Consider the following 18333-nt stretch of genomic DNA (forward strand, 5'->3'; position numbering starts at 1 on the left):
GATTGGTGGGCTGTATGAATGGCGTCAGTGATTGGCAGGTCTACGCGGTGGGCGGGGCGAATATCTGCACTACGGGTTTGTGGAAACTCTTTGATCGCCACCGCACCGACTACTGGACTTTTTGAAAGAAGGCTCGAGCAGTGATTACGTTTTAATATTTGGACTTTCTCCGCCGTGTCAAGCGTTGTTCTTCTATGAACCTTGGATTTGAGAAATAATTGCTTGAGGCAGCAGCACATTTGTGTGAAATAGCGGCTCCGAAAAGAAACCATATCTGGTCAAAGTATTCAGCTGTCACATGCGCTATATATAGTGTGGGATAAGCGCTGTCTGAAGTAAGTGAGAATGATAGAGACTCCGGCACTAACGCTTTGTTTTCATCCTTGCATAGAGCCATGAAACATACAAATACGCATATTAACAGGACAAATGAAGCTCGGAGAAAATTATATTTGATTAATAATTTAGTTTGCGCTTTAAAATGTATTTTGTATTGTTTTAATGTCAAAAGTTATGTATCTGAAGCAACCCAACTATTCAGACATCATTAATTGTAGTTTTATTAACTGAAGTGGAAAAGCAATTTGTTTGAGGAACTGTCTGGAAATGTGTACATAATAACTAGTTTATTGATTTGGGAAACCTAAACTAGAGGCAGTATGTTAATAATAAATTTGCATTATATAGCGTAATGGAGTTTGCTGGTCAATGTCCTTGTCTATTGGATTTACCAAGGACAATGGAGATGGTCCAAAGAGCAAAGGCCAGCCTTTAGTTTGATTTGTTTTCTTCTCATTAGATATATTATTATAAATTACTTAATGTATTGTTTAAGATCATAATGTAATATTTTTTTAATAAAAATTGGCATGCATTTTTAAAAAGCGAGCTAAAGTAAAACATTTTGCACAGAGACATTCAAACGTTTAAGTTTTAACAAGCAGAGCAGATACTGTCCAAAGTTAACAAAATATTTGTGCTTTTTCTGGTTGTCCAATGTTAGCATAGCGTGTCCTCAGTTAATAGGATGAAGTACACCTGTGCTCTCCATAACCCATATGATTTGAATTTGTCTAGAATAATCCACTTAAAAACTACCCTGGAAATCCAGAGTTTTCGTGAGAGCACAATTTGAATTTGCTCAGCGAATTTCCTTAATCTTTCGGATTTGGGTCTGAATTTCCAGGCTACTTAAATACTTTAGAAAATCATAAACTTTGAATTTAGAATACTAATAGGCCTAATAATGGATATGTCTCTCTTGTCCTCACCAAGGTCCTGTGATTGGGGGGCTCAACTGTTCCTGCCTATCTTTTTTTTCTTTTCTTCTGTCCTCTTCCTCCCTGTTCTCTTATTCATCATGTTCCGTAAAGAGATGGAGAAGTACCGGGATGTGGATGAGGATGAGCTCTTGCAGAAGCTCAGTGAAGAGGAGCTCAGGAGACTTGAGGATGAACTTGAAGAGCTTGATCCTGATGTAAGTGCACTTAAAATAAGGTGAAACATCTCACATTCGACCTTAAAAGCTGCATGAATTCACACACAATTCATAAATGTGCTCACACAGTTCAGTTGTCTCTGAATACTTAGCATTATGAAAGGTTGATATCATTTTTTATTTTATAACAAATCCATCTCTTCTGTAATTTTTGTATTTGGACCTTTAAGCAGTGCTTTGGCACTGAAAACTATGACTGTTTTTAAAGGAGTGTTTTGTTGTGGGATTTGTTAGATTGGGCTGTTGTTTTATAATTTGGTTTGATTGGACTACGCTGTTTTACATATAATGGTGTTTGTTTGACGAGACTGTTTTTTTCTAGTTTGTTTGTCTGGACTATTTGTCTTGAATGTGTTGTTTCCCAGAGGTGATTGTTTGTTTGTCTGGACTTTTCTTTTGTTTAGTTTTTTTTTCCCTTTTAATGTGTAAGGTAGTTTGTTTGACCGGACTTTTGCTACCTAGTCTTATTTGTTTGTCTGACTGTGTTGTTTCCTAGTATTATTTGTTTGGCTGGACTGTTTTGTGTGTGTGTGTGTGTGTGTGTGTGATGGTATATGTTTGACTGGACTGTGTTGTATCCGATTTTTGTTTGTTTGGTGTTGACGATTGTTTTTCAGTGCCATTTTTTGTTTAAGAAACAAACTTTATTTTTGTGGTTTTGTTTGACTGGACTGTGCTTTATAGTCATGTTTGTTTGGCTAGACTTTTCTATTACGCATAATGTGTTGTGTTTGTTTAAGTGCACTGTGTTGCTACCTAGTCTCGTATGTTTGTCTGGACTTTGTTATTTCTTAGTGGTTTTTGTTCAACTTGTTTGTTTGTGTAATGGTGTTTGTTTGACTGGACTGTGTTGTTTTATATTAGACTGTGTTGTAGCCCATTATGTTTTGTTTGGTGTTGGACATTGTTGTTTCAATGCCATTTTTGTTTGAGAAGCCCACTTTTTTTGTTTGTCTGGACTTTAATGTTTCTGAGTTAGACTATTTTTGTCAGTTTGACAGGCCCACTTTTTTTGTTTGTCTGGACTTTAATGTTTCTGAGTTAGACTATTTTTGTCAGTTTGACAGGACTGTTGTTTTACAGTGGTTGGAGTGTGCAGAGTTGTATTGCTGTAGTGTTTTTTTAGGGAATCCACTGTCGTAAGGCTGTGGTTTTCTCTGTTGATAGTGTTCTTTTTCTCACTCAGACCACAGTTTTTTATTTGCTCTTCAGGAATCTGGTTTCACTCCAGCATCTAAGCACTTCTTGACAGATTTAGAGACAGGCGTTGGATAAATGTCCAGCAACAGAGAAGAGGGAAAGGAGAATTTCTTCTCCTTTACTGAGATGTTCAGCCAGAGGTGCAGAAGTTTACCATAAATACTGGTGCTGGAACAAAAGTTAATCTACTCAAATGTAACAAAAATAAACATTCTCCACCAAAGCCGAGCCTTTTCCCGAAACACTAAATTGTGCTGTAAATTTAGCAGTGGGAATCTCTACTTTAATGATTTTAGATGTCACTTTAGAATTAATTTGTCTCCATTTGCTCAATTTTATCTGCACTAAGAATAAACAATACTGAGGTGCCGTATAAAGTTCTGTTCTCTCTGAGTTCTCTTTGAAATGCTATGTGTTCTGGATTCTGTCATCACATTTAACATGCACATACGTTGACATCCCCCCCTCTTTAGCTCTGCAGCCCTTTTTTGTGGATATGGGCTGATAGGCCCTGACTTAAAATAATGTTATCATTGCTTACTATTTCAGGCGCTGATGGAGTTTGTGATTGTCAGTATGTGGTTGAAAGCCGGAACGGGGCACGGTTCGCATGAAAAATCGCTAATGTGAACGCTGTCATGGGGCCCGGGTGCGCACTGGGGTACCGAACCCGAGACTACCTGCAGGAGGTGGTCTGAGTTCGGTTGCTCCCGAACCGTGCCGCGGTTCGCGTGAATGTGAAAGCAACACGGACTCGGGTGCGCACTTGTTCAGGAAGTAAAGTAACCTGCGCATGCGTTTTTAGCTTATTGTGATGTATTTAGTTAAATAAAACGCTTGTAAGGGATGATAGTGTTGATGATTTACCTTGGAAACGAGCGAGAGTGAGCCTGCGTGCAGTGTATTCGTGCATTGCGCGTGGAATCAGGGCAACAAAGTTGGAAATCCACTGTCTCCTAAAAAGAGTCCGTTTGCAAGCAGCAGAAGTCCACCTTATGTGACACACGCACAGTAAACCTGTAGTGTTCACTCAACTGCGCATAATAGCAGCGAATTAATAAAAAAAAAACACAATATTGACCCACGTTCTGTTTTCTATAGAGGGAATGCATTAACGTCACTTCCCCGCCGGAACACGCCCCCCTCAGCGGGACTGAGTGGCAGAAGAGCTGCTGCGTGACTGGAGTTAATAGGGGAAACTGCGTTAACGCGAGTAAAACAAACTATTATCAGTTTAAACTAAAAGTTGGACTCGATATAGTGTTCCTTACAACTTATCAAAGATCCAGTGATCCATGGATATTGACATGCAGCCAGGAATCGTGTTTCCTGACATTTATATGTGCCTGATTTCGACGCCGGGGAAATAAATGAAGACAATTTGCCTGTAAACGTTTTATATAAATACAATATAGATAGGTCTAAATCCGAGTGATCACTTACATTAATGTTATACTGTATATCATCATATCGTCCAGGGGCGGAGCTAGACTCTCGGTACAGTGGGGGCGGAGCTTCATCATGGGGCCCTCTGCTACCAAGTCATTTTAAAATTAAAACCGTTAAAAAAACGTAAAATATTTGATGAATGCATATGTAAGAATGTGTCACTTGTTGAGCCAAGTAATCTTATATGTTAAATAAAATAGCCAACAATATTTTAAAAGTATATAATTATCTAATGACTAATTAAAAATTAACCTCAAAAACATAACTTTCTAAATGGGGATATCTATAGCATACTAGAAAATGTAGGCTAATTGTCAGAAAGTCGTCTCTCAGTTGCTGAATGTCGTGCAACAGCGTTGCTACAGCCCTGTTGAATCTTTCAATTCTACGTTGTTACAATGTTGCGAGCACGTAGACAGCGACGTTGCCATAGCAGAAATGCAACGTGCCACAGGCATTGCCGCAACGTAAATGTGTTTGCTGGGTGTACTTTGCCTGGGCCCCGTTCCTGTCAGTAGCCGCGTTTCCATTAGGCTACCCTTCAAATTGCGCAAATTGAAATTGCGAATTAAAAATACGCTCAATGGAAACATGTCAATTTCGCAAAAACTCCCATTTATCGCAAAAAAGTTTTTACGCTCGCATGAGGTGGATTTTCAGGCAATTCGAAAAAGGAATATTTCGCAAAACTGCAATGGAAACAGTTTTTGCGCAATTACAGTCACCTGACTTAGAAGGCGCGTGTGTTTGGGGTCCGTAGGCTATTGCGTCCATTCGTTTTCCCTTTAACTCGTATGAAAAACGAAAAAGATGCTTTCTTCTTTATTAGTTTTTAGACTGGTGAAAAAATATTCACATACAAACTTATTTTCCTTATATAGCCTATTGCTTATTTAATTGAAAATCAAATAGGCCTAATTGACATAGGCCTACAACTCTGCGAAATTTGATTTCTGCATTTCATTTTGACACGGAACATTTAGATAATGAGCGTCTGTGAAAAAATAAAATAGCCTAAATGAAAAAAAATCTGTGGCGACGGTTTTGCAATCCGTCCCCTCAAGTTTATAAACCGTAGGCCTACTTACGGTTGAGTACAAACTGTTCCCTCGATCGGTTTAACAAATCGTGCCCACGGATTAATAAACTGTAGGCCTATAGCCTACCCACTATATCCTAATCCGCGCTCTCAGATTTGTAAATATCAGTTCTTTGTAATTTCTTGAATTTTCTAAAAAACAAGATTTAGCCCGGTACTTGTATCTTTAAAGGAGAGCTCATAGGCTATAATAGAATAGCAAAAAAAGACTTCTCATACAAAAAAAGAAATATAACACAAACTCATTTTCCAAAACTGTAAAAGGTTATATAAAAATAATACATTCATCAATTATTTTATGATAAACATATAACTGTCTTAAGTGAAGTCATTTATAGTTATAAACGCAAATAATAATAATAATAATTATTATAGCCTATTACATAGGCTACATTTATTAGGCTACATATTTAGAAGGCGCTTTTATGCAAAAAAGGAACAAAGCAATTCGTCAAATGTCATTCATAATACAGGTTAGACAATAATAATACAGGGCTAAGATTATCACAAATAAACACAAGATTTTGACGTATATCCATGGGTTTGTGGAGCGCGCACTGGATGACGGAGGCGCGGGCGCGAACACTTGCATTTTCCTGTCAACAGTGGAAACAACTTAAAATACTCTATCATTTATGGTCATACAGAAAATAATAATACATAATCCGCAACTACTTTTATTTGTGTAAACTCACAATAACAAGAAAACGTTCTTCTTTTGCAAAATAAAAGAAAACAATCAGGCGCGCTTTCATGATCTCCGTGAACTGGAACATGTCTCAGAAATGAACTGAAACAAAATATAGCCTATAGGCTAAAGCTTGAACGAACAAATTCAAATCGAAAGCAAATACCTTCTGATTATGTAATCCATATGAAAGGTGCATTTCTCTCTAAAGGCGCATCCCATCCGCTTTACAGAGATGAAAATATGTTTGCAGTCGGCACTAACACTATAGTTTATTAATAAACAATTAAAATGCCTCGTTATTTTTTCAGACACATTTATTATCATTAGCCTATAATCCCCTATAAATCACCTAGGCTATGGTTCCAGAGACATGGCTCTTCTTATTCAGCACTGCGGGAAAAATATCATCGGGTTCTAATTTGGCCTTAGAAAACCAGTAAAATCAACATTTTTTTCATATTAATTTGTGAATATTTTAAATGTTTAATAAAGGGGCAAAAAGTCATAAACAAAAATCTGAAAATTCGTCTATATTTATTTTTTGGGGCAGCATTGGTGTGTAGTAGGCTACAGTTCAAATTGAAAATTTGTTGTTCAACTTTGCGCTTTAAAAATACAACAACCGTTCATTTTTCGTTTTTCAATTAAGCTACGGGTTAAAAAAGGAAAAATAAATGGACGCAAAAGTACACGGACCGTTTGGACAGAATACGAGACAAAGTTCTTTATTAAATTCATAAAAGAATTGCAGGAATACTGGATTCTAAACCTCAAAGAAATGCCACAATCAAGACCTTGGAGCAGAAATGAGGAAGAAACGCACAAAAACACCTCATGTGCCGTTCACAGTATTAGGGTCTTTCCTTACCATTAATGCTTGGATAACACACCACGTCTCCTTCCATTAATAATAATAATGTCTTGTGCGGTGGCTGCACGTCTATTCACATGTGTTAAACCTATAAACGTCCAAAGTCGCATAACATCGGTTAATGGAAACGCCGTCATTTCGCAATAGTTTTTTATCGATATTTAGAAAAAACGCAAAAGTTTTGCGCAAATCTTTAATGGAAACGCGGCTAGTGACGCAAGATCGGCGGCGTTTGAGGGGCCCCTAATTGGCACGGGGCCCTGGGGCGGCCGCACCCAAGCACCCACGCCATCTCCGCTACAGCGTCCAGCCCTAAAACTTGTATAGTTTTTTGTCAGTTTATTTAAAAACATCCAATTATGCAGAATATAGTCTGTTCTGTAGCTTTTTGCAGTCTGTAAAAATATACAGTACCTCAGATTTCTGGTCAAATCTAGTTGTACAGTCAATCGCAAAGCTCTTTCCCGTTTTAGATGTGTTTTGTGTGATTTTCACGGCATTCACGCTGAAAACAAATGCTGCCGCTCAGTCTTTTTGCCACTTGTGGGCGTGACCGCATTCACTCCGGCCGACGGTGACGTCATGCGCGTACCCTCTATTATGCGCCGTGCACGTTTGCGATGACGTCATATGCACGCAAACGCACCAGGGTTTGATAGAATCAAGTTGTGTGTGAAACCAGACCAACGCTGCGGGGGGCGCCGGGAACAAACGCGCTCGGGCTCGGACCGCAGCAAACGAGCCCAGTGTAAAAGCCCCCTTAGAAAACCTGGGTTAGGTGTACACTTCGTAAATCTAATAAAACCTGTTTCAAATAATTGGTAAAGATGGAAATTGATGGAAACTGGCTCCTGCGACTGTACTTTGGTGATGGTATTAGAATCCATGACATTTTAAGATATGGCAAATTATTTTATTAGTGGTGCTTGCCAAAGGCAAGGCATCACTATTGTTATTGCTACTTAAACTTCAGAACGCTACTCCTCCCGGACCGGTTTATTGAGGAGAGGTGTGCTATGAATTTTATAAGTGATCGGGTGTACTATGTTCATCTGGCGGGCGATAAATCGGCGAAAAAGTTCCATATAACATTGGCACAAAAATTGTAAGATCATATCTTTGGATCAGAAGGTCAGAGAGACTTGGGGTTGGGCTCTTATGACTCGGCCTATGAAGTAGCCAATAAGTAGCGACATAACAACTTCATAGCCACGCCGTAGCAACTAGTTACAAAATCTCAGCACAAGAACATTGTAGAAACACAGAGTTGGCCTTTTTTTGACCCAGACTGGCAAACAGTCTTTAAATATCAACCCATAAACTGTATAAGCAAACCCTAGTAACCATAAAGAGTACCCTAGCAACTGTACAAACACATGAATACCTATATCTCAGCACCAGAACATTGTATAGACATGGAGGTGGGCTCGTTTGTTTCGGTTGGAAAATCAGTCTGTAAATAATCACCATGGTAACTGTGTAACCACACCCTAGCAACCGAGTGCCGAGTTTTGCCACTTCAAGCACCACTCACATTTTCTTCAGGAAATGTACATTCTAGTTGTAATATGCTATCTTACATTCTGTGTGCTTTTTATGAAAGTTTGATGACAAAACTAATGTTTTATGAATTGTTTTCAGAACGCACTGTTGCCAGCAGGATATAGACAGAGGGATCAGACTAAAAAATCTCCAACCGGAACGTTCCAGAGAGATGACCTTCTAGCTCACCTGGAGAAACAAGCCAAAGAACATCCAGACCGAGATGACCTTGTTCCCTACACTGGCGAGAAAAGAGGTGAGAAGCGACGTGCATTTAGAACCATGGGCACTTTTGACCCTGTGAACTTTTAGAAAATGAATTCTTTTTATGCTTTCATTAGTTTGTAATTTGTCCATTAATAATGTCCAACGGCGTGTGACATGTACTGTATATCACAGAAGTTCTGTCTTTTTTTTTTTCTTTAACCTGAAAGTTATAAACATTGCCATTAGACTGACTTTTCAAGCTTTGTGTTTGACATTTTGTAGTGACATTTTAAATAAACAACAATCTACTTTGTTTAACTAATACAAATTTGACATCACTTTTATGAATCTAAATTAGAGATTCATACTGTACACCGTTTGTATTTTACTCGTTTTGCATAACATTAGAGCTTGAAATGATGCACAGTAATATTGTTCACAAGTAGTATTTACTTTTTATTTGTCTTCATTTTCTACCAATCTCTCTTCATTTTTTTCCATGTCTCTGTCTCATTTATGCATCAAACTTGTTTTTCACTGAGGGTATTGTCTCCTTTATTTAAAAGTATACTGACATTTTGAAATTTGTTTTTTGGGGGCAAAATCATGATTTTGAAATTACGGCACCTGTAGTACAGTCATAATTTTAGCAAAAATAAATGAAGGTATTTTTCCCTCACTCTCTGTTTCTGTATGTGTGTATGTAGGAAAAGTGTGGGAGCCTAAGACAAAAGTGGACCCTATCCTAGAAGATGTCACTCTGGAGCCTGAACTAGAAGAGGCGCTATCTAGTGCAACTGATGCAGAATTGTGCGATATAGCAGGTACAGTGTAATGTTACCAATTTAATTCCTGTATATAGTAGACTATGCTTTTTTGAATCCAAGACACCATTTTATAAATTAAATTATAAAATTGTATTTTTAAATATATAATTCTGACTTTATATGGGTACGCACATAATCCGTAATGGAGTTTAAAGAATCCAGTTTTTACTGTTATTTTGTAACCTCACTTAATCTTTATTAAGGCATAATTAAATTCAGTTCACTCATTTTAATATTAATTCATATTCATATGAATCAATCCATCTGTAATTTCATTGACTAATTTGAACTTCCTCTGTGTGTGTCTATCTCACGATGTGCCTCTGTCTGGTCTGTCCTTTAGTCCTCTCCACTCCATTTTCACATCTTCATTCCTAATTCTCTTTGTCCTCTCCCCTGCTCCATCGTTTCTAAGCCACGGATCACTCCAGTAGGTTAATCTGCAACATTGTGTGCTGCTCTAACATTTCCAGAATGTTTCTTATACATTAGCTGAATATTTGCATGGGATGTTCAGCATAGAATGCTATCTGCATGATGATTTAAGTGTTATTTCAAGGTTGCTTTAACCAAAAATGAAAACTGTCATCTTGTACTAGTCATGATGTTCCATACTCATTTAACTTTCCTTTCCTTTCCTTTCCTTTCCTTTCCTTTCCTTTCCTTTCCTTTCCTTTCCTTTCCTTTCCTTTCCTTTCCTTTCCTTTCCTTTCCTTTCCTTTCCTTTCCTTTCCTTCACTGTATACTTGAGCTGTACAGGAAAGGGCAGCATGAACATTCTTCAAAATTTCTTATTTTGTGTTTCACGAAGAAACAAAATCATACAGATTTAGAACAACAGGGTAAATGATTCCTTTTTATTTTTTAAGTGAACTAGTCCTTTACGTGAAGCATGCATGTGTTAGTTCCTGAAACTGCGTATGCAAGTTTGAGTTCTTTTTCTTTCATAACAATGACTCATCCTTGTGCACTAAGGACACTTGGCTACCAAAAAAGGGGAACAAAGTTTTTCTGCTGGCTAAAAAATAAAAACCCTCTCAACTGTCAGCTACTTGCTCTACTCCCATTTAACATGATGGAGTGGTTTCCCTAAAAATTAGGTCGATTGTTTTTTTTCCCCTTTGGGATCATGTTTCGAAAACAGCAGGATTTAAGGAGTTGGCTTAACAGTCTGAACATCTTATGTGTACAGACCGATTACAGCTTCATATGGGAATGAGGTTAGTTCAGTTGTCTTTGGCCCTCTGTCAACTGTCAGATACAGCATACATTCCCGACTCTTAAATTGCACTTTCCTCTTGACTTGCTATTTAGATGTTTTGCGGTCCTTTTTCATTTTATTTGAGTTTTTTTTGGTCTGGTCTAGTTAATTTGATGCCATTACTGGTCTGCTTGATGTTTTCATCAGGTAAATGTGAATGATTTTCAGTTGATACCTTGGAAAACATGATTTTACATATGATTTACATGAACAAGTCATAAATAGCAAACACTGCCTGTTTCATTCAGAGGATCATATAAATTTGAAAACATTTTCTCTTGCTGCAGCCATCTTGGGCATGCACACACTGATGAGCAACCAGCAATATTATGAAGCACTGGCCAGCAGTACTATCGTCAACAAACAGGGTTTGAACAGTAAGTGAATACAGCACTTATCCTGTAATGGTTTTGTCTGGTTTGAAGCTTTATATTTGTCTGATTGATTGTTTTATGATCAATCAAGTTTTTGGCATTAGTATTTGTTTGTGTTTGCACTGTATTCTTTAATCAGAAGTAACTGTAAAATACAAGTTATATATAGTAGTACAAGCTATATATTATAGTATATTGGATAAAGTTAGGTTGAAAGTGCTTGGAAACTTAAGGCACACTAAAAAAAAAATCCTGTTAAATTCAAATAACTGGCAGCTGTGGTTGACCGTAATTCACCGTAAAAAATACTGTGAAAATGTTTCCAGTTTTACAGGGATGCCTGTATACAACTTATAACCATTAAGTGATATAATGTTAACTTACCAAACTACCAAAATCTACCTTTTTACCTTTAAAATGTATCAATAACCACCACAATAATACAGGTGGCAGAATAGAAAGCTACATGATGAATCAGAGTTCATCGTAAGTGGCCTGTTCTTAAAACATGGTCAATGCTCGACAGAGACAGTGCACAGGGTCATACGTACAGAAGACAAATCACCATCAGGGTAACACACTTGACGCTAATATAATGTAATAAACTAAATGACATAAAATATAATTTAAAACACACTAATATACATTACTGATAACAAAAATAAGAAGTAAAAAATCTATGCGGATATGTTATGTGTAATGTTAAACCATTTACAGTTTTTCTCCGTATATATAGTAAGGTAACGTAGTCAACCAATTAACATGTTTTACTGTAGCATTTTTTTTACAGTATTTCTTTCTGTAAAAATTGCAACAAAAAAAATTACACTGCACCTTTAAACATGCCTGAATGTCAAATGCAAAATATCAAACCATGTGGCATCTACTAAACAAATTATGCTCGACCTTTCATTTTTTTTAAAGGATATTTTTGCAAATACTTTTAACCAGCTGTTCTTCAGGTAGAGAGAAAATAAATTCAACTTAGTTTGATATTTAGTTCTGTAACTCAGTATTCCTGTTACTGAAACAGTAGAACACAATTTGAATCTTGTCAGTTTGGATAAAAGTGTCTACCAAATACATACATGTAAAATGTAAATAAATATAATACAAACCTATACATCTGTAATGTGGCTTGGGACCACATTAAATAGGTGTGTGCCGTGTGATATAGTATTGTGTTATATCTGGCACTGAACCACATGATTTGTTGTAATTCAGAGTTGTATTATAAACACAGGTGTAATCCAGTGCACTCAGTATAAGCCAGTGCCAGATGAACAGCCCAATGACACAGATGTAGAGGAAACACTACAGAGAATCAAAAGCAATGATCCAGATCTTATTGAGGTCAACCTAAATAACATCAAGGTGCTACTTTCACTCTTTTAATTATACTTTCTGTTAAATAGTGGGTTTTTATGTGTCTGCTAGCCTGCCGTTTTGATGGTTTGCCCTGTTATGCGTTCTCTTTTTCTTTTTCTTTTTTTCTGGTGATATGTAGAATATTCCAATCCCGACTTTGAAAGCGTATGCTGAAGCTCTTAAAGGGAACAGTGTTGTGGAGCGCCTGAGCATCGTTGGCACCAGAAGTAACGATCCTGTAGCCTTTGTGAGTTAAAAAAGCACACTCATTCTCAAAGTTTAGATTTTTCAAATAATTTCAAATAAGAAATTATATTTTCCATAAAGAAAATGCAGCCTGGAATTCCTTTTTGGAATTGTGACCCATGACAATTAAGCACATTACTGTAATACTTAATCCAAAAAAAAAAAAATATATATATATATATACATACATACATATACACACACATTGAATCCAGATTTTTTTTATATATATATATAAATATTTTCTCAAAAATATTAAGGAGCACAACCATTTTTAAATGTGGTAATAATAAGAAATGTTACCTGAGCACCAAATCAGTAAATTAGAATGATTTCTGAAGGATCATGTGACACTGAAGTCTGGAGAAATAATGCTAAATTCAGCTTTGTCATCACAGGATTAAATTACATTTTAAAAATATATTAAAATAGAAAAAAAAAAAAATGTATATTGTAATAATATTTCACAATTTTACAGTTTTTACTGTATTTTAGATCAAATAAATGCAGTCTTGGTGAGCATAAAAGACTTCTTTCAAACACCATAAAAAAATCTTACCGAGCCCAAACATTCGAACGGTAGTGTAGATACGTGTAATGTTGTTTGGTTCGCAGGCACTAGCAGACATGCTGAAAGTGAACACCATTTTGAAGAGTCTAAATGTGGAGTCTAACTTCATTACTGGAGCTGGAATTCTGGCACTCGTGGAATCCTTAAAGAGCAACACTACACTGCAGGAGCTAAAGATTGACAACCAGGTACGCTCACACACACATACACAGAATTAAGTTATATAAAGGTCTGAGCCATTATCAATGAGGTCAGGGGTTCAGTCTGAAGGTAATGATGATGGAGGGGCAAATGAAGCCAAGTGGTATAACTGGTCTAAAAGAGTTATTGCATTATATCCTGTATTTATATCTTACATGTATATCATCTGTGTATGTGTGATACAGAGCCAGCCTTTGGGTAATAAGGTTGAGATGGAGATAGCTAACATTTTGGAGAAGAACACTACTCTGTTGAAATTCGGATACCATTTCACCCAGCAGGGCCCACGCTTGCGTGGATCTAATGCCATGATGAGCAACAATGACCTTGGTAAGAAATACACGCTCTGATGCTGTCAGATTTGTTATTTGTATGTGTATTTTCAGAATTAAAATTGATTGTTGTTTTTTGTGTGTGTGTGCTGGATGTGCTGAAATGGGTACAATCCAGTTAAAAAAAAAGTCTTTCCAGACTTCTCTTATGCTTACCGAAGTTACATTTATTTGGTCAAACATGCAGTACAAGCAGCAATATTGTGAAATCTTATTACAATTGATGGCAAAGTTGAATTTTCAGAAACATGTCATATTATTATTAATGTTGAAAACCGTTGTGCTGCTTAATATTTTTGTGGAAACCATGATAAAAAAAAAATCTGGATTCTTTGATGAATAGAAAAAAGAATGGCATTTATTTGAAATTAAAATGTCAATTTTTATCAATGCTGTCTTCCTTGATAAAAGTATTAATGTCTTTTAAAAATCGTCTTACTGGCCCGAATCTTTTGAATGGTAGTGTAAGTATTGGTGTGTTCATGCCATGTATGTATTTACAGCACGTGTAGTTCGGTCGGACACAGATGGCGCGATCACATTCACTCTGTCGGTCCCTGAGCTGGAAAGAGCCTTCTGTAAAAAGTTCAAGTTCACATCAAAACCCAAGTAAACACGGAGTCTTGCCCTCCTTCTCTCCCTCTGGGCACTACCTGCTGTCTTTTTGCTCTTATTTTAGCCTTTTCGCAATACCTCAAATCTCTGGATCGTTATGAACTTTTATACTTTTCCTCAAGCTCCCTTCTGCCGCTTCAGCATCTCCACTACTGCATTTCCCTCCATCAAAGTGAATTCAAACCCTGTCTGTTTCATTATCTGGTTGTTTCTTGGTTGTTTTGTTCGTCTGTGCTATTGTTGTTGCGGTGTTTGTCCGACTGTCAGATGGCTTGTCTTCAGGTTTTCAGGTTTAGTCTTTACTTTCTTCTGCATAGAGAGAGTATTCTGATGCCAAATCTACATAAACATGATTGAAAATGGCCTCTGGCTTGCTGTGCATGCAGAGCTTTTTCTTTAAGGAATAGTTCTCCCCAAATTATGATTATTTTTCCAAACGCATATGGCTTTCTTTAAAAGGAGAATTAACAGAATGCCTCAATAAAAGTGATTGGGGACTGGAGCTTTTGAGCTCCAAAAAGCACCATAAAAGTAGCCCATTTGACCCGCGCTATATTTCAAGCCATTTGAAGCCATACAAATTACTCTTTTTAATTGAGTGAACTATTCCTTTAATTGCAATTTCCAGTTTCTGTCTGTGGTATCTACAAATGCAATAAGGATTTCCCAATGTCTAATATAAAGTTTTTATGAGAAATTGTAAGAATGTCCTTTAATAGTCTTGAAAGAAAAGAAATCTGGGCCCGTATTCATAAAGAATCTTAATGCAAAGAGTAGCTCCTAGTGACAAAATTCTAAGAACATTCTTAGAAATGTGGGCGTTTACTCTTAAAATTAAAGAAAAAATCCTAGTAAAGAAAAAAGTAATTCAGAAAGTATCTAAACCCTTAAAAGAGGTCTTAAGGTCAAAATTGTTTGGAGTACGGACGAGGACCTTTAAGAGGCTTAAGAGTTTCTTTAGCAGAGGAGGAAATGGCAGAAAGACAAAGAGGGAGAAGAAATGTGTTGCAGACAGTGAGTTAATAAGACGCTATAGATTGACACCCGGCCCGAATTTTCCTTTAAGGATGGCCTTGTGTTCATCCACTAACTGGGCTAACAGTAAACACTGTTCCTCTGTCCAGTTGGGCTTTCTCGTCCTTCTTGGTTTTGATTCCATATTTGTTACATTAAAACCAACATTCAAACCACCACTTAAATAGACATGCCAGCAATCAGTGTAATTGGAAAGAGTGGAACAATTTTTATCATTCTAAGCCAATTAACAGCATGGTAAATAAAAAAAAAGGATTTACATACACATATATAATATGTGTGTGAGAGAGAACGGTCAAATAGGAAAAATAACGCATGTAATTTCAAAGTGAAGGCTTAGAATAGACCCTATACTTAAAATCACTCTTTTTTTTTTCCTTCTTGGACAACCAACCAATCACAGTCTTCAAAAGATTGTGTCATGTATAGCAACGGGGTCAACCCCGCCTCCTCACTAAGATGAAAGTTTTCGGTCCCGAATCGCTCTTAAGCTAAAACTACTTCATAAAAGTTTTTAAGCTTAAATTAAGAGTTTTCTGAGAGGATTCTTAGAATCTTTATGAATACGGGCCCAGAAATGTATTGTTTTCCAGCAAAAAATGCATGTATGAATTCATAGCATTAATGCAGTTACATTGTGGTTTTAAATGGCAGTTATTATAGCACATTCTTTTATTTTATTTAGAATGTTTAGAAAATATTTTACATTTATTAAATGTTTTTAAATTATTTTATTTATGTTATATTAATATATATATTGTATTAATGATGTGAGGCTAGGAAAAATTCTGATAGGGCAAGTAAAATCCCTAAAAGTAAAAACAAAGCAGAACATAAAATCTGTATTATTGAACCCTTTATAGGCTGTTATAATGAAAGTATAATTCCGAAGTATGTCAGCTTTTTTATGTCCTCAAAGGTGATCAACCCTTTTTTGTTTGTGTGTGCAGTAAGAAAGAGAAGGCTTGAAGGAGGGCCCATCTTTCCTAAATGTCGGACAAACGTGTAGCAGCAGCGGGAGAACCCTCTATGGCCTGGGACCTGCACCAGTATACTGTACATCACATCACACCCCATCTCATCCCATATATCCTCCCTCCATTTCTGTCCCTTTTACAGGTAACCCACAGGGTCATCTAAAGAAAACATTCAATTCAGAATGCTTTTTTTCAAAGCCCCAGATCTGGAAACCCGAAGGTACCACGCCACTCTGTTTACCAGACACAGTTACTCATGGCAGAGCGTTTTATAAATGTGTAAACTACCTGCCATAACATTAGTAGGGAAAAATCACCTACTTGTGTTGATGGAAGCAGTAAAGATGAAAATGGCGCTCAGTTTATCACAATGTTCTCAGCTGAAATCATTTTCTTGCTGTAAACAGTTTGACCTTAAAGGCTGCCATTTTGCTATGTTTGGATGCACACCAAGAGCATCAAACTTCCAACTTGACTGATTGTAGCTGTGGTTTTGCCTTCGCCGGGCCAGTTTGAGTCTCACTATAGTGGTAGTCCTCACGCACGTCGCATAGAAGTGCTTTTACAGCATGTTTTTACTGTGTGTTTTTGGGATATGCTGTAATTGACATGTTCTTCTCTCTTAAAATTTTTAACAACTGGTTAATTTGTCACTCTACAAATGAATTGTTGGCAAGTCACTGTACTGTGGTTTCTAGTATGCGCATTTGACTGTAGAATCATGTGAACTCCGCTATGCGGCGAATACCAATGGAAGTGCATTGTTGGTCCATATTTGTCGCCTCAAATCACCAACTCGCATTGAAAATTAATGCGAATTCACTTTGCGAAGTCAGTATGAATGTACCTTTATTGGTCACCTGAAAGCAGCACAAAATCCAAGCTCTATGTATTGGCACCGCTCCATCATATTTATGAAATTATTTATAGATTTTATATTCTTTGTTTGATGAGGGAAAACATCTTCTTTCATGGTCAGGAGTCAGGACTGTATTTCATTTCCCACAATTAGCAATATCTCTCTTTTATTATACTAACAGTCTCTCTCTATGATAACTACTTATTATAAAATGAATTTGATTGACATGTAGAAAGTGTTCCCTGTAGTAGTGTTCCTCAAATGCTTTTTACTCTTGAGTGAGGATCATAACACACAATAGAAAACTTGTATTGTTTTCTATGCCTGCTCTCACAAATTAAGTTTTTTTTTTTTACTTTATTAGAATGGCATGAAACTTGGTAAAGGTTTTTGCATTTGTTGTCTGAACACACACACACACCAAAAAAATCCTGGACACGGTTCAAATGGTCCTGAAAAAAATAGCCACACTTGTATTGTTCGCGGTCAAAAATGACCGCATTGGATTTAAATGTAAGACGAATTACATCTAATGGAAATGTTATTGCGCACGAACAAATTCTTACCGAAAGCTAACTTGTTTAGATTTATGGCTTTGATTTTTCTCACAGTTTTAGAGTAAATTTTTTGGAAAATATGTATTTCATATAAAATTTTTAAATGGTATTTTTAAAAAGAGACCAAACTTAAGTCTGAGCTCCAAAGCATTTAATATTTATGACTGTTTAAGTTGGAAATTTAATTTTCAGGTCCATGCTCAAAAAATGAATACCGTAAATGAATTATAACTACTGCATATTTAATCCTCTAAAAATACAAAATATTAAATAAAAAATAAGAACTAAAATGTAGTACAATCATTTCATTGAAATAATTTTAAAAATAAATCAGTCATTTTTGACTGACACGCGAACAGTACCAGATGGATGTACATACGATTATACAATTAAGCACATTTTCTCCTGAATTCTCATTATAGTAATGTTTTTACTGTAAATAAAAGGTCAAAGTTCAGTACAAACAACACAATTGTACTTAACAATTTAAATAATATAATTATTTTGCTAAATATAATTAGTTTTTCATGCATCTTGTTTTTGAGATAAAATG

At 36.4% G+C, this 18333-nt stretch overlaps 1 protein-coding gene across 2 annotated transcripts; it reads left to right on the forward strand.

Moving 5' to 3' along the window:
• Nucleotides 1-88: 88 nt before the first annotated feature.
• tmod1 (tropomodulin 1) lies at nucleotides 89-16531 on the forward strand. Of its 2 annotated transcripts, XM_056264586.1 has the most exons (11): nucleotides 90-335; nucleotides 1276-1477; nucleotides 8450-8606; nucleotides 9265-9381; nucleotides 10933-11022; nucleotides 12263-12393; nucleotides 12527-12634; nucleotides 13249-13392; nucleotides 13591-13735; nucleotides 14241-14346; nucleotides 16338-16531. In XM_056264586.1, the coding sequence occupies exons 2-11, from the start codon at nucleotides 1361-1363 to the stop codon at nucleotides 16354-16356; spliced, it is 1134 nt and encodes a 377-aa protein (XP_056120561.1). In that variant the 5' UTR covers nucleotides 90-335; nucleotides 1276-1360; the 3' UTR covers nucleotides 16357-16531. The 2 variants fall into 2 exon arrangements, with proteins under 2 accessions (XP_056120562.1, XP_056120561.1); XM_056264587.1 differs by lacking the exon at nucleotides 14241-14346 and having other exon boundaries at nucleotides 89-335.
• Nucleotides 16532-18333: the final 1802 nt, after the last annotated feature.

Source organism: Rhinichthys klamathensis, unplaced genomic scaffold (genome assembly GCF_029890125.1).
Source record: "Rhinichthys klamathensis goyatoka isolate OS25496 unplaced genomic scaffold, OSU_Roscu_1.1 h1tg000222l_1, whole genome shotgun sequence".
In the NCBI taxonomy this organism is placed as follows: Eukaryota; Metazoa; Chordata; class Actinopteri; order Cypriniformes; family Leuciscidae; genus Rhinichthys; species Rhinichthys klamathensis.